General features: G+C 35.2%; 1 protein-coding gene across 5 annotated transcripts in view; it reads left to right on the top strand.

The window, feature by feature from the left end:
- TBC1D22A (TBC1 domain family member 22A) overlaps positions 1–27,917 on the top strand; it is a 200,173-nt gene that overhangs the window by 107,235 nt on the left and 65,021 nt on the right. For all 5 annotated transcript variants that reach the window (XM_067315862.1, XM_067315871.1, XM_067315852.1 and 2 more), the window contains exon 11: positions 9,377–9,504. In XM_067315862.1, the coding sequence (XP_067171963.1) occupies positions 9,377–9,504 (128 nt within the window). The remainder of the gene's footprint in view (positions 1–9,376; positions 9,505–27,917) is intronic.

The following is a 27,917-nucleotide window of genomic DNA, read 5'->3' as shown; positions in this document are numbered from 1 at the left end:
AAGCTTTCTGCAGAAAATGCTGTGGAAAATTCTATGCTTCGTATCATTCACAAAGTCAGAACAGATGACCATAATGGTCCCTTCTGGCTATAAATTTGTAATTACTGCTCTAAGGAAAGAAAAGTCTAAAAACAGTTATAGAATTTATATCACTCTAATCATGTATTACATTCTTTGGGGAGTAACATATTTTTATCTACAAGCTGTTTAAGAAATTGCCTTTTTGGTTACATTTTTGTGCTACTAATTAAATCAAAATAGCTTATGAATTACTTGCATTTTGTCACTCATGATTAAAACATGCCTTGAATGGAAAAATAATCTTTTTGATAGTGTAAATATCACTGATTAGCATTTAAAGTACATGAATTGAAAGAATGGAAAGGTGAGATGAAAGATTATTCTTCTTAATTATTTGTCATGATTTTCAATTGTAAGTTCAAAAAAAGCTGTTTAATATTTGTCCAACACTGGAAAATGATTGAGTTTGTTACTACTTATTTAAAAATCATAGTAATGTTATAAGCTGTCACCTTTTTTTTGTTTGTTTTCTTATTTTCTCAAGTCATTCTACAAAAGAAATTGGTACTGTTACTGATGTCTGATCTCTAGTCATGAGTAGTCCAACAAGACCAAAAGAAGCACCTTAAATAGTGCTCTCTCACTGTTTTCATCATAATGAGGACTCTGGCCTACCTTTCTAACCTAAAACTTGAACTTTCACATGTTCAAGGCACTGTACTTTCACATAAATGAGCTGGACCTGTGATCTAATGAAAAATGAACTCCCTTTCCCTTAAGAGATTCATCTTACACCTGCTGGGACTTGGAATAGACTTTTTCAATATCAAAACTGAGTGTTTTCATACTTTAAAAGCTATTCATAATTTTAGGACTTTTTCAGGTATTTCATATAGAAGGCTTTCTTGTCATACCTATACTTTGGTTGCATGCAATGTACTGCTAGTCTGTGAGTTGCTGCAAGCTTCAGAAGTTCCAGAGCAAATACTATGCTTTAACAGATACTGTCAATTCACTTGCCATACTGTTCTTACCTGCAATACAAAATAAAACCTTCAAGAATATTGCAGAAGGTTTCAGATTAATACAACTCTTTCTCCTCCTCCTTTCTTTGCATGCTCTTACCCTCTTCCTTTTTAATATATTTTACACAATAATTGATTGCTTCTGATTAGTCTGTACTAGATATAATCTTGATGGACTGGACTATTCTACGCCTTCCAATTCTACCATTTCCATTCCTTTTCATTTACCTGCTCTCTTTCACCAGCAGATAAGTATTATCCATACACTGCAGCCATAGAATTTAGAATTTTGTAGTGGGCATTTTCTGTTACCGAAAAAAAAAAAAAAAGATACTAGAGATTTATCTTTAAACCGATTACTTCAATTTCCAGTTCAAGATAATGACGTTGATAGTAGCAATGCAACCTTTGCAAAAGGGAAACTGGTTCACATCTCTTTTTTCAGCATGCCTAGTTCATGTACTAAGTGGAACATCTTAGTGAAAGTATTTTTGTTTCACAACAGACTGTGATTTTTGTTTTATATTGTATTTTCCTTCAGACTGGCTATAGCACTGAGAATTTTAACAAATTAAAATTACAGTTGAGTTCATGAAGAATACTCCATCAGAATAAGTTTGTAATATCCTGCAGAAAACCTAAATGATTATGGTGATTCACAGGATACAAAATACCCCAAATCTGACCTCATCTCATCAAATCTAGTGCAAAAAATTGGTTATTTTGGATCTTCCTTCTTCCAGAACATGGAGCAAAATTACATTCTGTTAGTGAAAGAGCTGTTTTGCTTCTCTCTTGGCTCCGTGTCAAAATGAGTTTCTGCATGGTTGGCCTGGACCAAGGAGTTGCCTTTACCATTTGAAATGGGTATGCACCAAGCTTTCCTTCTGACTATGTGTTTTCCATTCAGTGAATGTACTGACCAGCAGTTCATCCCCTGCTGTCAGCAAACCTTAAGCCAAGTTTGCGTATGTGTTTTACCTGACTTTTGGCATCTGGATCAGTAATGACAGATACTTGTTCTTATTTGGAGAGCTCATTTTGGTGATCTGGGAGCTCTAGACCTCTGTTCGTGTACAGAGCAGTGCATCGAGGTGTCATGAGAGCCACACGCTCCTGTCAGGGAGCGGCCATCTGAGGACAAGTGTCACACGTCCCTCTTGGCTGCTCTATTGGATAAGGCCTTAAACCCGGTAGTGGGCAGGTGGAGCTTCTTCATACAGCCCAGTCACGATGCAACGTGTCACATCCCTTTTTGTTATGAGCCACCTTGAGGTTAGCTTGTTCCAAGTGCCGGCAAGACATGCCGGACCTTCTATAGGGTTTTCTGCCAAACTTTTCATAATCTTCTAGGAAGGAGATTTGATTAAAATTAATATGCTTGTTCGTCTTTTCAGATTTCCAGAGGCAAAGCCACATTGCAAATCTTTTCGTTAAGCATGCTTTGGCATTTTATTTGCACAGGAAAAGAAGCTGGTAAAGATCTGTTTGTATGTGTGGATGAGAAGTTGTAAGGGATTGGCTTTGCGAACAGAGACTGTTAAACGAGATACTTGACTGTAGGGCACTTGTTGCCTGTCTCAAATGGGAGCCCTCATAATGGATCAGGGCTCTTCAATAGCTCAGAGGTGTTGTGGACTAACACCTATTTCTTGCACCTGCTGTGTGGTCATTCAAAGCTTAAATTCATACCTTGCCACAGCTGGATAATGCCATGGGCATTTCGGTGCATAGTGCTTCTCTTGGACGAGCATTTATTCAGTCTCCAGTAACATGATCCAGTGATTGGTCGGCTATCTACAGTGTTGTGGAAAAAAGCTACATGTGTATTTATGTATGTGTACATATATTTTATTTGGAGTGGCACTCAAAAAAGAAAATGGACTTCACTACAATGATTTGTCTGTGTATGCATTTGCTATTCATCCTTAGTGTTTTTTTGTTTTGTTTTTGTTTTGGGGATTTTTTTTGAGCATTCCGTTTTTTGCAGTTGAGAGAATGAAGACTAGAAAGCATGCATGGTTCTCTTATGCTTGTGTCTAAGCACAGAGCCAAGAAGGTGACATAGGCACTGTGTGCACGCTGCTGTACAAGGACTGCCTCTAGAACATGTACATACACTCAGTAACGTACATACAGAAAACGGTTTCTATTTTGTTAGGTGACAATTTATATCTTGGTGCATGCTTTTCATCTCTGAGCTGTGCTATGTTTAACTGTATTATTGGATAATATTTGAAAGCTGAGTGTTTAACTTTTAATAAAATGTCTTTATCAATTTTCCTCTTCTCTTCCCTTCCATCCTTCATTCTCAAAATCTTCAGTGTATTTCATTTATTTTTTTGGTGAAAAAATTTTATTTTTCAAGTAGAACAGAAAATACACTGTTACTTCTACTGCTTTTCATGTAAATTACTTGTAGTTATTTTCTTTTTTTCACAGTTTTCAATACAGATGCTTTCACAACTATATCATATATCTATTCAAAATCATATGGACAGCTACAGCATTTTATCTATATTTTTGGTTTATGTTGTTCAAAACCCAGAATTTGATAGGTGGTAACATTTTATATAGGTTTAAAGTTATAGAGGAAAAAATATGTATATTTTTTAATGAAGGTGTGAAGTAAGTGTTGCCAACAGAACAGCAATTCAAAAATTTGCAAAATGCCTTTAATTGCCAAAATACAAATGTAAACAAATATATGGTTACATTCTAGAATTTCTATCACTTAAAAATTCCGTGTGGTAAAATAGATAAGGAAGAAAAATATTATCTATCTATATTTAAAATAAAATGCAAGGCTAGAAAAGATCAGAGACTCCAAATCTGGAATTAAAAAAAAAAAAGCGGGGGGGATGGGTACTTTGGATATACTGCATCTTTCCAGGATTACTTTGTTTTTGTTTTTGTTTTGCTTTTTTTTCCCTTCCAGCTGCAGTCTGCCTCTATTAAACTACTACTTACCACGGTTTGAATAGCAGCCAACATTTACAAGCTAATCAACTGAGGATGGCAATTTTTATCTTTTTATATTTCATTTCTAACATTTCAATCTTACTTGTATCTATATTACCAAGGTGGCCAGTAGAACTGAAAATACTGAACTACTAGATATTGGAAGAGTAGGCAACTGAAATAGTAGGCATTGTCCAATATTAACTTGATCTTAGCTGCCTTATTTTTTGATTGCACATTTGCTCAATAGACTGTTTCCTTAAGTTTTACAGTGTTGCTGTTAATACTAATCAAATTTGATTTTATTTAGATGACAAATTTAGACAAGCTTTTTCATAGTTTTGTATGTATATAAATTCCTATGTTAGTATTTAACTGGAAATATATACATGTTTGAGATTGTATACATAGGACAAGATAAATGTAGGTGGTGTATTTATTTTCAAATCAGGTGTATTTTGTTATACTCAGACTTAAATTTAATCTTAAGTATTCTACAGATATTAAATAATGCAAATGCACAGCTGGAGGATGTCTAGATTGTGATCACTTTCTTGTGCTGCCACTCAATAAATTACTATTGAATAGAATGTTTTAGTGTTCGTAGACTCCAGATTAAATTGATTCTAAAGAAATACATTTATTTCTTTTTTTTCTGTATTTACACAAGGCAAAAATAGGATTTCTTCTTCTTTTTTTTTTAATGTAGAATTTCTTTTTCTTTTTTTAGTCTAGGAATATGCATTCTTTCTTAACACAGTTTTGGTTGGCTTAATTGTCTTATTCCATAGCACAAGTTTGTTTCTTCATTTATTTTTGTTAAAGGAAGGATCAAATAGGCTTCCTCAATATGTTGATGTAGAACAGTGACCTCCAATACTTTGGTGGTAAAGACTCGGGATGTCAAGTGTACCTAAGAAGCTAAAGATCCAAGTCACACTGGATGTTAGTATAAGACAGTAGTGAAAATGATACCTTCATCTGAAATCAGTTCTAATTCTTCTCAATATCAGTTCTCATTTCTAATTCTTATAAATCTTATTCTAATAATAAGATTTATATCTCTACACACTCTACAAATCCGTCATATTTACACACCTCATTTTTAGAGATGCTTCCTTACTTACTTTTTAAGGCTAGCTGTTATGCAAATGGCACAGTAGAAATTTGTAGCATCTTATTAATAATCCACAATATTCTCCCATCCTCCTGGTAGCTAGTTTCTTGTGCTTGACCAGTAACTGGAGGTTCATAGTATTTCTTAGAGGCAGTTGTTAGAGTCTCAGACTTTCCTCATTTTTCTTGAAAGCAGTTGATGGAAGCTAAAAAGATTAAGTCTGCTTCTCTCTTTGTAAAATCACAGGCTTATGCTGAAGTACAAGTTGTGCATGCCTGAAGTTTTGCAATGTTCTCCTATGTCAAAAGCTTTTAGCCATTGTTAGATTAGTGCATATCTGCCTGTGGAAGTGAGTGCTGTCCTATTTACATAATAATAATAGTAATAAGGCTAATCCTTGGCAGTCTATAGCAGGTTCTTTTCGTTTTTCCTCTTGGATTTATCAGTTGATACATGTAGTAATATAGTTTTGTGGCTTTGTGGTCTCCCCCTCCCCTCTTAATTTACTTAAATTCTAAATAATTATAAATGCATTTTATATAATACATAAAATACTTCAGTTTTTCTGGTGTTATACTGTTTCAGGATGCATGTATTTTATATTAATCAGAAGATCTGTTTCACCAAAATTTTCTCTGTGTATAGATTTGTTGAAACTATTGGGAAATGTATTAAATATAATTCTTGATTCTTTTTGTATTTTTTTATAAGGACTATCTTTTTAAAAAACAGTAGCATAATTTTATTATCAGAAACTGCAGTATAAGTATTTTATGAAAAATACTTGAAGTCTGAAAGTTGACAGTAATTGTATCTGTTGCTTGTTCATTGCATATACATACTTATTTCCAGTGAAATGGAAAATTTAAATTTAGAATTATGACTCTCCAAATTACCTTTATCAGTAAAATAGCTTTTACTCACAATTACTTACAAAGTAGAAAGAATGAGCCTTTTCAGTGAATGCATTTTCTATTCCAGTTTTATATCAACTGTATATAATGCATAGAGTTTAGTAGCCTATTTTTCAACATAGAGTAGAAAGCAACTTTCAAAAAAATTCATTAAGGCTATTAAAAACTGTAGTTGAAATATCACAATTGACACAGTTTATAGTTCTTTGTTACTTACTTTAAATAGCTGTGAGTAATCAAGTGAGATTTGTTTCTGCTATGTGAAGAACAAAAATGTTAGGTAGTATTTGAGAGTTAAAGCTTCAGTAAAAAAATACTGACTTTTTGTATCCTGCTTGATGTAGTGGATTATCTAATTAGTAGTCTGTAATATAGGTATCTAAATGTGATATTTTTAATAACATTAACATAGTATCTCGCTTCAGCATAACTTTGGGGTAAGTTTGCCTGAGCAAAGGCAGATGCATGGCAGTAATTCTGCACTTTGCCTGAATAGCTGTTAGTGGCTGTGAGGCATGCAAGGCATCTAGCCATGTGGAAAATGAGAATACAAGAGCCACTGAAGCTTGTACTGTGTTCAAAATGTGGACTTCTAGGTATAAATTGCCTTGGTCCATTTTTAAGTCTGTTTCTCTAAGGTAACAGGGCATATGTGGTTGCCGTGTCTGTCCCTCCTTCCCATAACTTTTCAGGCTGAAAACTTGCTTCATCAGCATGTTACAGAGGGACAGCGGTCTGCAGCCGTGCAGAATTCCACAACGTTTGCCAGCTCAGTTGTTGATGGAGAAGGAAGTGACCCAAATTAGTAATGCTGCTGAGCAGGGGCTGCAGAGTAAGTGCAGCAGGTAGCTGTTCCTTTTGGAGGGTCGGCTACGGCTAGATCCTCGAAGCGCGGGAGCTGAGGAGCTTGCAGAGAGCCCAGGAAGGAAGGATGTGAGGATGTTAGGTTTGTAGAGAAAAGATGGAAGTTAGTCACTGGGTCTTGGGACTGAAAAGTGGAGGTTGTTATGGACAGTGAAACATGGATCACACCGTTCTTCCTTTTAAAAAGTATCGAATGCAAGTTTATAGGTACCATACACAATGGTAATGCAGTAGTACTTATCCTGTATGCACAGTGACTGAGAAGGAGAGGGGTTATTCAGGGCTTGATGAGATCACTTAACAGTGCACACAGTCATTGCCTTTCTGCCCTCGTTCTCTACCTTTTCACATCCTGTAGCAGTAGTAGTTCAGTCTATTATATTGCAGCAATTTCTAATTGCTTGGTTATGGTTGCATGTAGAAATGAAGAGAATCATTAAAGATGGTTTGCGCATCTTTATATATAATTACAATTTTAAAAAGTTCACAGGAGAAGTAACAGATAATTGTAAGAAGTACACAAAGATTTATATATAGTTGTCTGTGTTTATGTAAAGAAGGATACTACTTTAAAGAAAAAAGATACCAGGTCTGATTGAAGGTCCCTGAGCCACAGCTAACTAGAGGCTGCGAGTGTGCTGGAGAAACCTCACTGCTTTACACGCTTAGACAGGCATCTGGTTTTAGCCGCTGCTGGAGGCAGGACGTTGCACTGGATGGCCTCTGGTGTGACCTCTTGTTGCTGTTGTGATTTTTTTTTTTTTTTAAAGCTCACTGATTGTTTTTAATATCAGAATGGTTTTTACTACTTTCTTCCATATTGAAACATCTGTACCATATTGGCTGAAATTTTTTTATATACACACAAACTGTCTTGAGAAAAAATTGAGTGAATAACTTCAGTCTAGGCCTTTAAAGTCTGACAAAGTTTTAAATAACTAATAGTAGTATTTTGTTAGGTTGGTATTATTAGACCCACTTACAGTCCTGTAGAGACAGGCTAAAATTTAATTGTAGTTGGCTTGAATGACATCTTGTTCCCTAGGTTTGTGCTGCATGTTCAGAGCCCTCTTTTATTCTCTATTGGACTTATTTCAACCTAGAGGCCCTAGGAAGCAAATTTGGTTGTGCAGACTGACTACCGATGTGTTTGGTCAGAAGGATTCAAATGCTTCAGATGTTTTCCAAAAGTCTTTAACCAGCTGCTGTAATGTATGATTTAACTTCTGCTACCTTAATCTTTATGCAATGTTTCCTTGTGACAGTACTACTGTACTCTTGGGACTTTTTTGCTCATTTGTTTTTTTTAGTGCCTTTTTAATTCTTCCTGAGCAATGTGAAATGAAAAATTTGGAATTTTGGCTTGTACTCACTGTTTTAGCAGCAAATTTTCTGTGAATGTGGATGAAGGATGATATGGGTAGCAAAATCTCCGAAGAATATGTTACGTAAAGAAATTATGTAAAGAAATAAGGCCTTCTTCAGGCCTTAACATAGAGTCCTTATCATATGTTCATCCAAAATAGACATTAATATTTTGTATGTCAGCTGTAGTTGTAATTTACATTGTGCTGTTATAATACTTTAGCCTCCTAGCTAAAACTTGTTAACAGGATGTCTTTGATTTTTTTTGGGGGGGAAATTCTGCCTGACGTATAAAAGCCACACTGATATATTAATTCTGTTAGCTATAGAAATAACCCATGCAGGTGATTATCCCAGCTTTCAAATAGTAAACATGACATAGTAAATACAATGCATGTGAGTAATACTTTAAAAATCATTGATTTGTACAGATTTTAATCTATATTTGTTTCTTATACTACAAAATTGTTTAAACTGCAGATTACTGAAATTTGCATACTCTTTCTTAAACATTAATCTTAAACATTTCTTAAATATTTGTTGTAATGGACCAGAATTCTTCCTTGTCTCATAACACTTTTTTTTTTTTCTCTAACATGTATGCATCCTTCAGGTGTACTTTTCAGGAAAACATAAATATTTCTCTGCATTTTTATGTTACTTATTATGGTCTCCTTTTTATTATCAATGCATTAGTTTTGAAAAACATTATGATATTTGCAGACCATGTTGGCTGTAGTCTTGCCGTAAATAAATTATAGCCTAAGAAATAAATTATGATATGTGTAACTAATCATTTCACTTTATAACCTTGTATATTTTGTTTTGTGGTATGTTGTAAAGTAGTGACCTTAATCTGAATTTAAAATAGCACAACTGAGAACAGTTGTTTAGTTGTTTAAGCCATCTAGAAGCAGAAAACTAAATCCAGTGTAATGTTTAACTCGTCATTTCTACTTTTTGGATTTCATTTAGTTGTTAGAATGTGTATGCACCACCAAATTTTATCTGCTTGGTGTGGGAAAAGTATTTTATTTTTCAGACAGTGCATTTGATATTTATGGACTGCAGAACAGTTGCACTAAAATACCTGTTTATTCTATCTTCAGAACAAGTTCATAGGCACTTGGATCAGCATGAGGTGAAATACTTGCAATTTGCTTTCCGTTGGATGAATAACTTGCTGATGAGAGAAGTCCCCTTACGGTGTACCATCAGGCTCTGGGACACATACCAAGTAAGTACTACTTTTACACATTCATAACTCTGATAGTATGTTTTGGACATGAAAGGTTTTTTTTCCTTGTTAACTCTCCTGAACGTTTTGTATCAGTGTCATCTGAGAATCAAAGCAGTAAGGGGAAAAAGTCTTCAATGATTGTTGCCACCTAGCAAGCACTTCATGCCTTCAGTCATCTGCCCTTAAAAAACAAGCAAAACTTGATATCATCACAGTTTATAGTGTTGAAGTGATTAATACCCTCTCCTAACTCTTCAGCAAAAAGCAAAATATTAAGTTTTATTTAATCAATGCCCTCCATTGATTCTAAGTTCCAGACTTCTTCCTGTCCTGCTGCTTAGCTGCTCATTCCAGTACTAATTTCTAGTCTCCCGTTCCCAATGCTCATCCTTCAGTCATGTCTTCCTGTCTTATTATTTCTCCAGACTAGACTCCTTATGCTGCTGAACTCTCATTGAGATTGTTATTTTTCCTTGATAATTTAATGCCCAACTGCCAAGTGGGCAAGTGAAAAAACTCATATCAGAGAAAAATGCTTTTCCTGTTCTTAATTCTGTTTCTTGATATTCCAGTAACTTCTGGCTGCAATTTTTAAATATGCATTTAAGCAATGCACCCCTATTTAGTAGGTCTGGTGTTAAAATTAACTAAAAAAAAATAAAAAGAATAAAAATAATTCATGAGAAATTTCAACAGAATTAGTGTAGTAAACATGGGAGTAACTGGAGTAACTCATAATTATGTCTGATAAAGAGACATAATGTCTTTAAATATCGGTGTCATTATAACTGCTTGTTATGCAGAAGTGTTTAGTTAGTTTCATAGTTCTTAATGCCAGAAAGTACATTCAGACCTCTGACAGAATTACAAATTGCTTGTTATTTCTTTAATGAGTCCAATAAGTTGTTTGAGTAAAGTGTGTTTTCTAATTTGGATGTTTCACATCCAAATCTGATATGAAAATGTCAAGATGTGAGGAAGCTATCACTTCTCCTGGTAGTCTGTCATTGCAAGTTTTATTTGTTTGTTTATTTTCAACAAATTTTTGAATTGAGTTTGATTACTGCTTCCATTTGGGGTCCCTTCCTACTCCCCATTACCTCCTTTGTCTAATAATAATCTATTATTGTCTGACAATAACCTATTATTGATTTCAACATCTGTTAGTACATGGTATTTTCTTCCAGTGCAAAGTAGTTACACTTCATAAGATCTTTCTGATAAACTAAAAGTTTGAGCTATTTAAGTGTTTCACTGTAGCTAATTTCTCTGGTCTTTGAATACTTTTTGTTGCCATTGCTGCAGCATTTAGAACTTCTGAAGTTTTTTACCATGTTGACTCTAGCACTGCGTTTGGTACTTGATCATTAGTCTCATCAATATGCTGTACAGATAGATGTAAAATCTCTTCCTTGCTCCAGTTCACTACGCAGGTGCATCCAAGGATTAGCTGTTTTTGCCAAAACGTCACTTTTAGCTTATGATATGCGAGCTATGATTCCTCAGTAGTTTTAAGAAATTTCTTCTGAAAGACCAAGTTTTTATCTTACTTTCTTAGATTATTGCCATGCTGAACATAATCACTTGTTATCGCAAGTCCATAGGCAACTGTCATGCTCCAGTTCAGTGGGATCTTTATCCATAATTTGATATTTTTGAGGTTCTGATTATTTAATTCCTGCTTGGAGCAAATATTGTTGTATTATAGTAGTCATCTATAGTATTTAAAAACGAAATACCTACCTATTTACATGAGATTTTGAATTATATCTTTTAAATGAAAGTTTCTCATACCATATGGCTTTATTTTTTGTATATTAAACAACTGTATAAGGAGTAATTTTTTTTCTGTTTTGACTCAGTATGTGCAGCAGATCTATATTGTTTCTTAGGTTTTGTTATTTAGTACACTGTTCCATATGAACTTTTTGTTTAATAGTATATTTAAAACCAGTAAAGATATCTTAATGTAGAAGGTCACCTTCTGCAACAACCTAAAACAATGTTAGAAATTGCTTATTAGATTTCATTTGTGCTTATATCAAATTTTTTCTCATCCAGTACCAATAATAAGACTAATGAATGCAGTGTAACTACAAGAGCTAGTAAAGTTTGTGCTGAGGTGTTAAGCAGTAACATTATAGATTTCTGCACAAATAACTTGTCACTAAGCCATTCCAGTTGCATATAATTTTTAACTTAATCATTTAGCAATTGTATTGGCAGTGTTCAAACTGCCACTTTGCAAATGGAAAAAAGATTTGGAGATGGAATTTGTTCAGTTAGCTTTATCTTCTGATTCGTGTTTTTAACTGTAAAGCCTGCTATAGGCCAAAATATCTTTTTAGAAGTATGTTGGTAAAGAAGTTTTGCTGAGTCTAGCTATGGGCCTGTGGGGCTGGATTTGAGAGAAGTATTTAGAATTAGTAGAGACAGATGCATAACAGGCAATCATATTTTTGAAGGAAACCTTAGCTTTCTAGCCATAGATGGGAGGACAAATGCTACCAATAACTGCAAGAGTCTGAATATTACTAGATGTTTAATTGCTTTCCTCAGTGTACTCAAGGGGTAACGATGCAGTTATCAGGCTTGGTTTTGCTACTTTGTGTCTCAAAGCAAGAAAGTAAGAAGACCTGGGATTTTTCCTTGGATTTCCACAGCAATGCCTTGTGCTCAGAGCAGAGCTCATTTTCTCATGAGCGGGGGGCTTCAGGGGCATGACAGCCCACTTAATAGTCTGCTGTTAGGTATTCCTTATTGTGATAGGTAACTGCTGCTGTTTGCGGTTGTCAGAGTGCCATTCTGTCACTTGGTATTTTTTGCAGTTCTTCTATGAACTTCAGTGCAAGTAGGATTGGACACTTAAATGATGTCTAGCTATATCTTGGTTTGTATGATAAGAAAGGTACTCTAGCCAGTATCGTATCTTCTGTCTAGTTTAATTTTGAATTCATCAGTCATTTGTTATGCTCTGTGAAGTAAGTCATTGCACATATAATTGAAAATACCTGTACTTGAGCTAATTATAGTTGAGGGAAAAATTTTTTGGAAAGGTTCCTGAATCTTTCCTTTTACGTAAGTAAATACTCTGGTATTCTAAAACTGTATCTCCAAAATTCATTAAAATATATCATTGTCTTCTATAGCAGAGCTTTGCAAAGTGGAAAAAATAAAGAATTATGTATCTTGCTTACGTAGGATGTGTTGTAAAACCTTCTTAGCCATAAATATTTAGTTCGATTTATTTAACCTGAATTGCATTTTAACAAAAGTGAATTATCACATTTGTTTCAGTTGACTTGGGCTTGTTCATTGGTTTGTTTGTTTGTTTTTGCTTATTTTTCTAAAAGTAAATGCTATAAGTACCTTGTATGTTCTTTCAAAAGTGAAATCGCTTGGTAAAGTTCCCACAAGACACTCACATTCTAAGTCTTTGGAAGTGAATTATGTGAATGTTCATAGACTTTGTCATATGTAAAAGGTTCCAGAAGCTAAAATAGTGTAATACAAGACCTCAGTTTTATCTTTTTATTACCTCCTGCCTTTTTACCCTACATGTTGTCATTTTTTTCGCATAAAGGATGGGTAAAGGTTGGGTAAAATGAGATGATATGATGGCTAAATTATTCAGAATATACCAGTGCTTAACATATTTTTCTGCATTTATGAAATGGAAGTAAGTTTTATATTTGTTCCTTTCCAGAGGGGGTTCCTGACACTGATTTAAAGACTTCTTGTTGTATTTGAAACAATGGCTTTGTTGGCTCCTATCTCTGACTTAAAAGGCTCAGTGTATTGCATTGGAAACGCTGGAGAGATCTGTATGCTCCACGTATAGTAGTAGACCAATTTGTGTAGTGATGTAGTCTTTAGTTTTAACGATCAGGAAAAAAGCCTGTGTCTTAATCTTTTTTTAACCATGTTTAAGTATTGAATTCTAAACTGTGTCTAACTGCTGGGCATGTGGGAGCTGGAAGGCAGTCTCCAACGATGCCATCAGTGTCCGGCAGGCGTCCTGATACCAGATGTTATACTGACTGCTTTCGAAGTGGGATAAGAATTTTCATTTGCATTTCAATACATTTTTTTTTTAAGTTGCTTTTCATGTAGAATGCAATGCCTGTATTTTGCACTACGCTGTTTCTCTTCTACTCTGATGTTCTTGCATACCTTTTTGTGCTGTCTTTCATCCATCAGTTTCTCTGTGTAAGTAAATCTAAAGAAGCACATAATTTGCTGAAGAGACCTTGGCAGAAGCTCTATAGTTAAAAGCTTGCTCAGTTTTTTGCCTTTGGTAGGGTCTTAACATTTATCTGGATCTGAAGCAGTGGTTTCTGTTAAAAAATAAATTAAAAAAAAATTGCAGGGGATGTAAATATTTTATAGAAACTCATGAAAAACTGCAGCTACCCAATATCTTCTCTTTATACAAATTTAAAGGTAGAGGCTTAACTCTAGAGACATATTAAAAAAATTTTGACTGCATAAACTTTACACAAGTGCACTCACACATGCACACGCATGTACACAAAAGCTACATGTAAGAATGTTACTTGCCTGGCAAAGTCGGTCACTGGAATTAAGAAATGTTCCAGCAAGAACATTTTAATTTTTTCCTGTGTTTCCAGTCAATATATAGACTCAACCAGAGATTCTAATTCCCTGAACATGAGATGATTTAAGCCTGGTTTCCAATAGAGTTGTCCTGTGATTAGTGTTCATTTAAAAAAGAAAAATAAAAAAATCAAAGTTACAACAGGAATTTATTTCTCAACAGACATTGGAGAATCTACACAGGAAAGCTGTTATTACTAACATAGTCTCAGTCAAAGCCTAACCCAGCTGAGATGACAGAGATTTAAGAGACTACTGAAAGTGGATTTTATTTTCACAGCCAGGAGTTGTGAATATTTTTTTTTATGGCATTTTTAACATCTCTTTTTCATATTGTTTCTATGATGTATTGAATAGACATTGTTCTCATTCTTTCCTTCAGCAAGAGCATAAGGTCTCTCACTGTCCTAGTAGTGTTTTTTATTCTGTTTTTCTAATATAATATGGTTTGGACCATGAGAATCTTTGAACTAGGTTAGACGAAGTGGGCAAGAGTAAACTGAGTGAGAGTGAAAGAGCAGAGAAGGTCTAGTTTGATACACCCGCCCATCTTGTAGCAGCTTAACTTACTGCTAAAGTTTCTGACTATTATTATATCCCTATCTGTCATGCATTTAAAAAATGTCCAACAAACATTATTAAATATTTATCTGTTTTAAACACATTTTACTGTTGTTTTTTGAAACATTCTGTGGCACAGGGTTTTGCAGTTTCTTTATGCAGTGGGAAAAAATTCTCCTCCTTTGAATTCATTTCTCCTTATTTCTTCGACTATGAGAAATAGTGTCAAATCATTCTATTCACGTTTTCCACACCGTTTGTTTCAAAACTGTTTTATGTCTTTCTATGCTATCATCCCTTTTTGAAGCTGAAAATTTCTGTATGTATAATAGCCATTTCATGACCTTTCTGTGATTATCCTTCTTCTCTGTGGAAGCCTACAGATACAGTATATTATTTTTGTCATATGCTAAATGGAAACCTCTTCAAGTTGTGAACACGCTATGCATTCATACAGTCAGAAGTTGTTTTCTTCTTTATTTCTGTGTATATAACTTTTCATGCCTTTTTGAGTATTGAACACTTTCAGGTAACTGTTTGTAGTTAGTCCAACTTGCCTTTGAGTGGTTAATGTGAAGTACAGCATCCAGTATGTACCCTTTGCATCGTTCTTCTCCGGGTGCACGTCTGTGCCTATCCAGATTGAATTTCATTTGCCATTTTATTATTCAGTAACGTGAGCACTCTCTGTAACTTTTTGGGAACCAATTTTATTTTTTACTGGTAAAAGCTATCTTACTATTTTGCATTGCTACCAAACTATTCCTTTTCAAGATCATTAAGTACTATACACAAATCCTGATCTCTTATTTTTGTTCATGAACTCTTTCTATCTTGTTTCATAAGAGCTTAACTTTGTTAAGAATATTGCTTAGCAACCTTGGTAACAGGATTTGGACATCTGAATGTTTAACATCCAATTACGAAGACATGGGTGGGGTCATATCCTTGAGATTTCTAGGCACTTGCCAGTTTGTTTGAAACAGGCCAGCGAGTTACAGCAAGTTAAACATTTCTGAAGTGGAGGAGACAGACGCAGGGAGACATAACCTTTCCTGCCCTGACATAAAGTGTGTTTGTCAAAGTTTAATTTTCTTAGGAAATAAAGCTAAAAAATACTATGGGACTAGGTAGTGTCTTTTCTTGTCCACCTACCATATACCGTGAGGGGAGACCAGCTCCGTGAGGGAGTGCACACTCCTGTCCTTCCTTCCCTTGGCTCTGGCACCTTTTGTTTTCTCTTGGGGATATTTTTACTGTGTTCCTACCTGACAGCTCGAGTTCACTGCCCTCCTGTCTGCCCCGCTCTGATCTTCCTCACTTTCACTAGAAGTCAAAAATATCCTTTCACATTGTATGCTTTAAAAGTAAACTTAAAGTATGATTTAAATCAAATTTAATCCTTGGACACCGAAAGAAGACGTGAGACAGAGACTCTGACTACCTGTATCTTTTACTTAAAAGCATGGCAATCTAAACATGTTCCTGTTTAAACGAAATATCCTTATTCTAACTCAGCATTTCTTTGGAAGTCACTAGGTCCTTTTGTGTTCAGCAAGGCAGCATTTTCCCTTATCTCACTCGACTCCTGATACATATAGCTTCGAACAATTGAAAAGCTTTTATACTTTTCAAATCTGCCAGGCAACTGATTCTCATCACCTTCTACCACAGGAAAAGTTGTCTTTCTGGATAACTTTGTTGCCAAGACAACCTCCCCTTGACAAGAGTTGTCCTCATTAGGATTTATTTTATTGTTGCAGGCAATTATATTTTAGTGGTATAGCACTTATGTCAGTGACCTCTTATTGTTTATCTTGTGCTAACTGCAATCTGAAATAACATAAAACTAAAAGAAAAGAAGGTAAAATGTTTGTCCAGAAAAAGAACTTGACTTCTTTATCTTGAACTGTTTGTATAACTTTACATACAATCTTTAATGTACATAAGGATGGTGTGCACAACAGAGAAAAAAACAAGTTTCTTGAACAGTGATTCAGCTTTTGAATACCTGATTTGTGACTGCCCCCCCCAACCTTATTTGTGTTTATATAAGCTCTCAGGTTTTCTTGTCGGAAAGAAGAAAGCTGGATGCTATTTGCAGAATTATGATAGTAATTCTGGTACTCTTTTGTTGATTATCCAAGTCTAGCTCACTAGCTGTTCCTATTTAGAGAATATTTTGCAATTTCTTGCTGGGAAATACAAGAGACAAGGTTCCCAAATTACCCTGGTTTGAGTGTTACTGTTGAAAGTGGAGTAAATGGGTCCTGATTCTGAGCTGGGCTGCACTCTTGCACAGAACAGTTCACACATTTGGATCCCAAACTGGTCTTCAGTTATATATCCTTACCGTCCCTCATTTTGTCTTGTATGCTTGGCCTCAACAGACTAGGATGAAAAAAGAAAAGCAAGCAACAGAAAAAACCCTAAAGCTCTTATCTTCCTTACACTATCAAATTGAAAAATCAGCTTTATATCAGTGCCAACCTTTCACCTCTCCTAACTGGGATTTTAGCCATATCACTTTATACATCTCATCTGCTTAGCCCTGTCATCTTTTTCACGTTCTTTCTTGGCTTTGCTAGAAGAAACTATCTTGGCAATTCCTGTATCCCTGCTAGGTCTCTGAGGCACAGCAGAGCAGCTCGGGGACCACGAGGGCTGGGATGCAGTATCAGGTTACTGCTAGGGAGTAAATGCCCATATGGCGGTGTCTACCTGGACTCTGAGGGACATGCATTTACACTAGCAGTTATCAAACTGGCAGTAGCTGCCAATATGAGATGCTTAAATATGCCTCCACATAAGAATTGATGTTATTGCCTGGCGCAAAGGCATAATTTTGAATGGGTTTGCATGTTACTCATAGTGCGTGGGAATTTCTAGTTTTAAAGGTCTGTCAGATCTGGAACTCTGAGGTTTTCAGCCTCTGGTCTTTCTACCTGTGGGCTTACTGTGAACAGCGAAGGTGGAGTTCAGCTTGCGATGTGAGAACCAAAATACAGGGGTCTTACTAGGGGCCTGTGTGTGTGTTGGCTGTGTTAGGTATCTAAGCTTCTGTTACAGTTGATGGGGATCATATCAATAAAGTCGGGGAGCCTGCAGATTCATTATGGCCTGCAGTGTCTGGTCAGCTGAATCTCTTTTTAGGTTCACACTTAAATTTAGAAATCTTAATCTTAGAAGCTGAGTTTCTTCAAACAGTGGGTTAAAGTTCCTTTCCAAAAATTTAAAAGGACTTTTTATAATATAAAATTCTAGGCCACCTAAAAATATGGTCAGCTCTTCCTTTATTGTTAGCAGCTTTTATTCTACATCAACTTTTTAAAATTTAAGTAAGTGTAAATTAGAAATGTGTATGGCTGACTTTTAATGAGTTTGTTTTGGTAGCTTTCATTGACATTGGGGGGATTCAATGTGCAAAATTAAAGAAGGAAAAAGTATGTTTCAGTGTAGCCACACTGTTTTATGAGGAAGATATTTAGATTTTGTGTTGATACACAGAACAATGAAACTCGGATATACAGAAGGAAGCTTTTAGGTTTTCTAGGTTCAACTTTGAAAGGCAGCTCCAGGCCTATTGAAATAGACGGCAATTTTCTGTGGGTAAATGGGAAGTTGATTGAGAATGTAGCGAGGATCAGATAAAGCATCTTCTCTTATGCTTAACCTTAAGAATGTGAGTAATCTCATTGACTTTGGTAGAACAACTCATGAGTTTAGTTAATTAAGCGTGTACTTAAAGTGCTTTATTGATCAGGATCTTAATGCATGACTCTAGTAGGATGATAATCCAGTGTTATACACAGTCTAGAAAATAGTTTGTTCTGCTTCGTTACTAATTTTAAGTAGTCTCTGTGATTGTTTCTAAAGGAAAGTTTTATTAGAATTAATATTGTTCTCTCTGAAAGAAGAAATTCTGAAATAGAATCATGCTGCTGTCCAAGAAGAGAGAAAGGAAAATTGCTTTTCTCGCATCTGTATGCTGTTTAATGTTGTGCCTCTCTTGGATTCTGTACACATCAGACTTTCGTAACATTTTTCTGTAGTTTCTAAGGTAGATTTAAAATGGGTATCTTTAGTCTCTGTGTATTCCTTTAGTTTTTGAATCACTCGCTTATATCTTAGTAAAATTTTGTAAGAGGACTTGTATTCTTAAAGTAACTGTATGCAAACTTTGTTTTCGTAGTATTCTGTGGCTTTACTAGCACACTGTGCATTCCTGTATTATAATGTTTCCTCTGATTTGTATCTAATGTTCGTATAGCCAATTTTATTTTCAATGTATTGATTTATGTAAAGGAGCATAAAATTCTAGTCATCTAATTTTATCAGGTTCTTTTTCCCAAGTGTGAAAACGTTAAGGTTAATTCGGGAAAGAGAGAATTTAAAATGTCTTTTATGAACAAAATAACAGCAAAGACTGAAAGATTTTTAATTGTATACATATGGGAAGTCAGAATTTCAGAATGGGAAGCATTTTGGAAAATACAAGCTGCTGGCTCACTTAGTTCCATAAGATTTATAGCTCTTTAAATAACCCTATTTTTAATTTTTTTAATACTATGAGTTTCGTATTAGATATCTTTTAAACAAGTATGTAGTAAGAGTAGCTGCTTCACATTGCTTCTGCCTATGCAGATTGGGAAGTGAGGGACTGAAAATTTCTCCTGTGCTTTTCAAAAGGCAGTTTCCTTGCTAGTGATTTGAAGAAAGGTTGCCACATTTGCTACTTAAATGAGGTATCTAAATGCAGCAGCCGCTAACAAATATTCCTGCCTCTGCTTCTGCATTTGCCATTGTCTCTGACTGTACTTTCCTTGCACTGATCTGATGCTTTCCTGCCCCACAGTGAGCTGAATCATCTGAACCACCAAAGGTGAAAGACTTTCTGATAAGCGATCTGTAAGAGGTTTCCTGACATGCTGAACTGTTCATGCTAACTGTGGTTTCACTGTTTCTTTAAGCTAATATAACTTTTCCCTTTTCTGTTGGGTAAGTTTTCACCTGGTTCAGTTTAATGATCCAGCTCCCTGCATGGCTACAGAAGCCCTCTGGTTGGCATAAATGAAGTCACATAAGTACATGCAAAGTGGTGAGGGCTAGGTGAAATTACCTGTTCAGCAGCAGCCTATGTTTATGTTGCCTTACAGCGGTTGTGGAACTGGACATATCAAGTTTTTTGTAAAGAGGTCCCTGTGCATGGATATTTTTCTGTAGGAAGTCTGCATGTATGGGGGCATTTTGCATAGCTGTATCCCCTCTTCATGTGAGTTGTGAGCAAGACTGTTTAGCCTATCTGCCCTGCACTGTAGAGGCAACAGCTAACTGTCAGAGCAAGGATGCCTGTGTAGAGGTGAAGTGTTACCAAGTTCAAATATAAGACATTTTGTTGAGTTCAGTGTGGCAACAAATGGCTTCCCATTACATAGTGAATAAATTAGTACAGTTGTTCCTTAAACTAATCATTTGGTTCTACTTCCTAATTTATTTTCCTATCCCTCTAAAAGAAGAGTTAAGTTTCTCAAAGAGGAAATTCCTTTGTTACTGCTACTTATATGAGTAGGCCAACAGTTTCTAGGTTAACTGATTTTATGCCCTGAGTATTTTGTATAAAATGGCATGGATAGATGGAGAAATATGCTTGATTGAAGAAAAAAAAAATTCAGAATCTTGTACAAAATGCCTTGTGTGGTTTGGTTTTATTAATATGCTTTTTTAATCCCAGATATTTCTTTAATTAAGTAAAGTAGGCTAGGTTAGCTAAATATGTCAGATTTATCCATCCTTTCATTATTGTTTCAACTGCTGGTGAGTGTATGGCTCTTTAGAAAATAGTACTCCAAAATTTGTCTGATCAAATAGGAATATTCTCAGAATACCTGGACCTCTGAAGGCCTTAGGTTCTCTGAAGGTGCACCACGTGAAGGTGCACCACGTGAAGTATCACCACTGACAGTATAGGAATTTAGTTCCGTTATTTTTGTAATTTGAATTACACAAATTCAGATAAGCTGGATCCATGGAATAAATGATATCAGTATGTCCCAAAAGTAGGTCAGTCTCTACATTATCGTTAAGTGTTGCAACCTGTTTTAGTTCAGTTACTCCTGATTTATCTCAATGACACTGTTCCACTGACTGTTTAAAATGCTCTTTATTTTCTATTATTAGATTTCTTTTTCTAATTGCCAGCACAGCTAAAACTAGCATATGAAATTCAAAGACTCCTTCATTTTTGCTATCCATAATGAAAATTCTTTAAGTCAAATGATGGCTTCAGAAATAGATAACTAGGTAGGTATGTCTTCAGGGGATTCGTTCAGGATGAGCTGACTTGCTGTTGGTGAAAAGTACCTTTGATGATGCATGAGAAAGCACAGATCCAACTGATAAGTGCTGTCAGCTGTGTGGTTTTACATCTCTATGGATTTTACTTTGGGGTGGAATGGGAGAAAAGGCCTGACAGTAAGCCTCCTTCATTACTTCCTTTAAAAACAGATTGTTATTATTAGACATGAAACTTTTTTGAAAACTTTACCCAAAGTCATTTTTCAAAGCCGTTCTAAGCTTCATTTTGTGCAAGATAGAAAAACAATTGCCACTTTCTTTGCAGATTTTTCAGTTAAAAGTGATTCCACTTAAATTATACTTGTATGTTTCACCTTTTCTACCATTGCTTACTATTTAAAAAAAAAAAAAAAAGGAAGAAAGAAAGAAAAATGAGTCAAATCCTCCCTTGCAAGCATTCTTGTCTGAAATTTCTTTGATTGAGCTTAATGATTCAGGATTTTTGTCTCATACTCCTCATGCTCTTTAAATGAGAGGTAACAGGCATGATTCTATTCCTGATTTTATTGTTTCTACTTGAATTGTAGCTTGAGAATTTGAAGCATGGATGCAGGGACTTCCTTACCTAGGTTCTGTCCAGACACACTGTGCTAGTGTATGATTCTGAATTTCCAGGAGAAGAAGCCAGGGTGAAATAGGAACTTTGCATGGAAGCTCTCCTGTGCAGGACAGAGCTTCTTGTTTTTCCTACAGAGCTTTTCCTTGCTAAGCTTCAGTTGTGTCATATGAGACTACACTGCAAGTTCAAGACACACCATACAGTATACATACGTAGAATATATGCACAGCAATCCTGTATGATTTGTCTACCCCAAAGTATGGACGGTTTCCACCTAAAGCAAGAAAACATTGTTTGCTTACAGTTCCAAACCATTTAAATTGCTTGGTAAATGAAACTTCACAACAGATTGTAAATCTTGTAGATCTAGACTGAATGCTTTTTGGTTTTAGTTGTTTAATTTAGTATTTTAAACCTGGAATCTAAAGAATTTTCTTAAGTTGCTGCTGTATTATAATAGTTATGCTAGTTATTGGTATGATAGTTATGCTAGTTATTGGTGTTTCTGGAAGTGAGCACTAGCAACTAAACTGGGACCACCATTTTTTCCCCTCTGTTTTTCATGTGTTGTAGTTGTTAAGACCTGAACAAACGTGAAATGATAATCTAAACAAGTTGCACAGTTCTCTGGTCCCTTATTTCAAATTTATTAAAACATTCATAGCAAACATTTGATGTAGATTACCTTAAGGTGGGAATGCATACCATTTCCAAATTACGTATAACTTTGAACAGTAAAAATTTTAAATCGGATCAGAAGTGTTTATAGCTCTAAGATGAACAGCTGAATAAAAATATAAGCATTTTGTTACTTTTGAAAACAAACAACAAAATTGGAAATAATATTAAATATATGCTTTCTATTACTGTGCATAATAAACTTGTGAATAGCAGAACTCCATCCAGACAAGGAACAAAATAATTTACCATAAAACAGGCTTGTGAAATTCAGAAATCTAAGGTTGATACCACTTTACAAAGCTGGGAAACCTCACTGCCATGGGTAATATAATTAGTATGTAAGTATTCCTGACAAAATTTTTATACTATAAAGCATTCTGCTACACTGAAGGTTAATAGATTAAGGTGTGTAGATTAAGCTGATCTGCTTTGGTGCAGAATATTTTAGTGACAAAGCTCTTAAGCAGTCTTCACAGAAATTATATTAAGCTGTCAAAATACTTTTTTTAAACTCTTCCATTGTGTAAGACATAGTCCCTATATCCAAAAGCAGCCTTTGTAGAAATAGAAATGGCATATTTGTATTCAACAAATCTGTTACATATTCAGTAAGAATAGCTGCTTTTTAGTAGCTAACATAGATACTTGTGGGAGGATTATGGAATAAATATAATTACTGTTTGTTTCTTGAGTGCACCACATCATTCGAATTATGTAAAAATTTAAGAACCTTACTTTCCATTGTCTCTCTCGTACTTTTGGTCCTAGTAATGATTACTTCTTTCTTAATGTTCTGGCCTTTCTTGTTTTCCTGATACTTGATAGTCTTGTGCTTTCTTCTGCCACTTGGGTTGCCCTTCACTGTCTGTTTTCAGAGCTGTTCTGCCCTTCCAGTCTCACTGGGGTTCTTGGTGGTTCTTTACTTTTTCTTCTCCAATCCTATTCATGGGTGACCTGAGGCTTTTCTACAAAATAACTGTCAGCTTTATGCTGATGATTTACATATCTACTTTTTTTTTTATTTCTGACCTGACTCACCTAGTTAAAATGTGCATTTCAGACTGTCTGTATGACAGTGTTCCCTAGATAGCTGATGAAATTACTGATATACTGATACCAAGAATTCTTGTTTTGCTCCCTAAAGATCTTAGTTCTCTTATTTGGTAGCTTTTTATAGTAGAACCTGCTCAGAATTTTTAATTTTTCCAACATATTTTTCTCTTATATCCTCTAGACTATGTGTACTGTACTTTCCTCTCACAGAATTTCAAAAACCGCAACTTTAATTCTTGTTTTGAACTTTTTGTCTAATATGAAGAATATGAATCTCTTTAAGGCACAGAGAATATGTAATTTGCTTCCTCTGTCATTACTTAGGTCTTCCATCTTTCAGTTCCTTCATTTGCTTGCCATTTTTCTCCATAAAATATTCTTGTGTATTGGACCATACTATCCAAATTTCAGGGTTTCTTCTCCCCCTCAAAAGTTCAGGAATTACTGACAAAAAAATGATTTTGAATGTTTTGCATATAAATTTTTGCTAAATTTTGAGTGCTCTGTGCTTAATTGGAATTAATTTTTTTAGCATAAAACTGAAATAACACTAAATATGTTACAGTGTGTCAGTGACTATGAAGAGCTTCTAAGTGATGCTAACATAGTATCAGATGTGGACAGTGGTTTTCAAATTAAATCTGATTTCAACTGTCCTCTGAACTGTCTTGATTAAGTATTATTCCACTAGATCTTTTCCTTCTTTAAGATTAAGATTAATTTCAAAACAAAAAAAAATTCAATCTAGACATCTTAAGTTTTTCATCAGTTTAGGAAGTAAGTTCTTTCTCCTGGTTATTCAGATCTCTGAACAGAACAGAACATAGAACATGCAGTGGAAAGTAAAATTTGTGAAATATTTGATCATTGTAGTGGTTTTTCCTTTTAAATCCACAAATAAGTTATTTATTACTAATTATACTGGCACATTTTAAATTAATGAATTAATTTGATACTCTTTTCCTCTGGGCTTTTTTTTTTTTCATTTTGTCTACTTTATTCCCCTATTTTAAAAAGTGTCTGTAAAAAAATTTTCACTTCTGAATTAAGTATTTTTGGCTACCCTCTAATCCACTTTCAGTGTGGGGGTAATAAAAGTTTATTACCTTGTACATGTAGTCAGTGGCTTATGTTCATTCCAGGTAACTCAGTTGCTTTCAACAATGTGGCACAGGGTATCAGTATGTTTCTATGAGGCTAAAAATTGGCTAAAAATCAAAATAAGCCTATATAAAACATTCTCTCAAGATCATAGTGTATGAATTAAGATTTAACTTTAGTATCATTGCCTTGCTGTGATATTGTTTTCGTGACTTTGTAAACTATCAAACAGTTTACCAATGAAATGAAAATGGGTGTTGTGGGAACCGTATCTTTCAGAAACAGTGATTCAACATCTGCTATTGCTGTTTTTGAAAGCCACAGCTGTGGTGATAATTGAAGGAAGATAAATTTCGAATTGAGCTGAAGGTACATGGGTTAAATACTGTAACTATATTTTCCCACAGTGTATAGAGAGCGCCCTATTTCTCCCTCTATACTGTTCTTTGTTCATATTAAGTGTGGTATTTGAGAAATAGTTTAGAGGTCATGCAAAAGGTTATCATCCATGTATGCTGACAGAGACTTTTGAAAATGCTTTTTAGACCTTAATTTGAAAGTGTCTTATGAAATTAGTTTTGAAAATCAGACTTTTTAAAGTATCTCGAATTGAAAACTCCAAAATAGGTAACTCATGTACTCAACAGTACATTGTTTTCTTAAACATTTATGGTGGGCTATATATTGAATTTAGCTACTATTATTTTGAAGGGCTTTAATATTATTATGCAAAGGACAATTTATCCTGCTTTAGCAGAGTGGTAAAGTACACTTGCATTTAGTTGATTACTGAGGTTTCTTTGTGTTCCTGTTGCAGTATTCATACTGCTTTAATTTCTGTCCTGTCTAACTTTTATTCCTCCACTGTCTTATTAAGCACTGACAATTTCCCAACTTTTTCGTCTCTGTTTCCAAGTCCTCTAATTACAGCTCTCTCCTCCCCTTCCCTCCCCCACTCCCAATACAAATTAAAGATATTTTCTCATTCTAGAACCAGCTATTGCTTAAAAGTCACACTTCACCCCTGAAAATCAGAACTTCTGACCAGTTTGAACAATCTTGTGTTAATAGGCATCCTGCTGGTGCTGCAACTTTGCACTTGCAGATACTTATATGCTGCGTACCCGCAGTCATGTGAAGTGACCTTTATCATATAAATTAGCATGTGCAGCTCACAAATTCTTCAATTCCTATTCTGATATGGTGACGTCTTCCAGGTTGTTTGGTTTCTGACACTTTTTTCCAAATTATTCTCTTGAGACATTTATAAAAGCCTGCATCTACATTTGCATTTTGGTTTGGAATAATAGTGTGGGTCTGAAACAAATTCCCCTATTGTCCCCACTTGCCAGGCACTGGTTTGGTTCACTGAATATTTTTGGTGTTAATAAGCTGAATTCCTTTCTAAGTAAATTTAAATGGAAGCTCTTTTCCAAATATGTACCAAAGGGACATCAAACAATAGTGTCTCCTAATGAGACATACGTGTCCAAGACAAAGACTCATCCTCTGGCCAACTTTGAATCACATGAATGGTGGAGATGTTCCACTGAGGGGGGCAAGACTAAATCTAATCTGAAGTAAAATGAAAACTCCGACTGCATTTACTATAGCTGTGAAGCCTCGGCGCTAATGGTTTTGATCTCATCTGCTCTTATTGCACTGAATTACTTCCTAATTTAAACACAGCCACAAGCTTTCAGATATCCAATTTCCTCCAGCTCACCTAATTCTGGATTAAGTGGGCATTACCCCAAACCCAAGAGTTTATCTTATTGTAGCGTGATCACTACATTCTATCAGATGGCCCTGAGTCTTTATCTAGTGTTAATCAGTGCATCTCAATATCTGTGAAAAGGTTAAAAAGTTCAGCACATTTGTTCTGTAGTCATTGCTGACTATTTGTGCTTAGCTAATGGAAGTCCAAATATACTGTATCTAGTTTTGCTGTTATTGCTGTATCGTGGTAGAATCATTGTGTATCATTATACATGATAAAATTCATCATATTTTTGTGCAAACTTAAATCAGAACCTAGTCCATTGTTTATTATCATTATTAATGAAAATAGTGGTTGTATAGAAAAACTTCATGCTACATCACAATTTAACAAATGTGACAGGATGCACAGGAGAATAAAGATATGCTAATTGTTTTGTTTTTTTGGGGGGGGGGTTGTTTGTTTTTTTGAATGACTTATCATACTTGTTTTGTTTATGAATAGAATATGTCCTATTCAAAATTAATTGGGTCATTTGCCTTCTGGCAACTTGGGTAAGTAGCCTTCTGCAAGGCAAGTTTAATGAAATGAAATACTGCTTATGCTAATCTTCATTGTGCATCCCCACATTCAGTGCAGCAACATCCTCTTTAAGAAGAAAATATGCAGGTGTAGGTAAAGACCTTCCATGCTGCATCAGACCAAAAGACCTTTCCAACTACTCCAATCCTCTGTGTCAGTTTTACTCATAGATTGGCACTCTAAATCATTTTTTCTTGAAACACCTGCTAGTAAAAAGGACAAAAAATGCTCGTCTTTTGGTGTACGTAATGTTATTCCTTATTTTGCTTTTATGATGCCTTCAAATGTCCAAGATGCTATGAGGAATCTGTGTGGAGAAAAGGAAAAACTGTTTAATGAGCAGCAAAATTAATAAAGCTTGGCTTGCTTTGCGCTTCTGTCCTAGGACCTCTTCCTGTGTTGCAGTCATCCTCTTTCCCTCCTAGATTTCTTTTAATCTTTGCTCCCCATTGGCAGAATACAGCATGTTCTGTGGCTGAGAGCTAAGTGAACACTGATCGTCAGGGCACTGCTGCCACACAGTGCAGTAATGGTTCAATTTTATCTTTGTGCCTGTCTGTGAGGGCACTATCTTGATCTTTTACCTACTCACCAATTTTTATGAAATTTCTTGTCACTTGTATTTGAGACTTTTGTTTCTCTTTTAAATGTGGCTGGAATTGGCTGATCATACAAAGTTACTGTGAGCTGTTGCAGATGGAAGAACAGATACAGAGCACAATTGCAGAAGTGTGTTAGACGTCTTGATAGAAGAGGGAGAAAGAGAAATTTTTCTGAAGCCTGGGAGAGATCTGGACACGTCACAGCAAACTCCTAAAACCACTTCTCTAAGATCCTGTAGAGAAGAGTCAGCAAAACACAGATATGCCTGATTAAGATGCTAACACCTTATGCCAAAAGGCTTACGTGATTCAAGAAAAGGAGGACAGGCTCAGTGTCTCATTGTCTGCTCCTCCTTAACCTGCCCATTGTGGTGTGGAACACAAAACACTGTTTTCCATCCATCTCCTGTGCCTGCACAAGGTCCAGAGTTGAAAATGAGTAGGCCCTATCTTTATTCCAACTTAAGGACCATATAAAATGTCTATCCTGGTATTAACCTCATATTCTGTTCTTTCCTGTACCAAGGGTTTGGTTAGGACAGGATAATTATAAATCTGTTAGATTTGACAGAGTGTTTGT

The sequence above is a fragment of the Apteryx mantelli genome, chromosome 1, assembly GCF_036417845.1.
Source record: "Apteryx mantelli isolate bAptMan1 chromosome 1, bAptMan1.hap1, whole genome shotgun sequence".
Lineage (NCBI taxonomy): Eukaryota > Metazoa > Chordata > Aves > Apterygiformes > Apterygidae > Apteryx > Apteryx mantelli.
The sequence above is the reverse complement of the archived record's forward strand: the minus strand, read 5'-3'. Positions and strand labels throughout refer to the sequence as shown.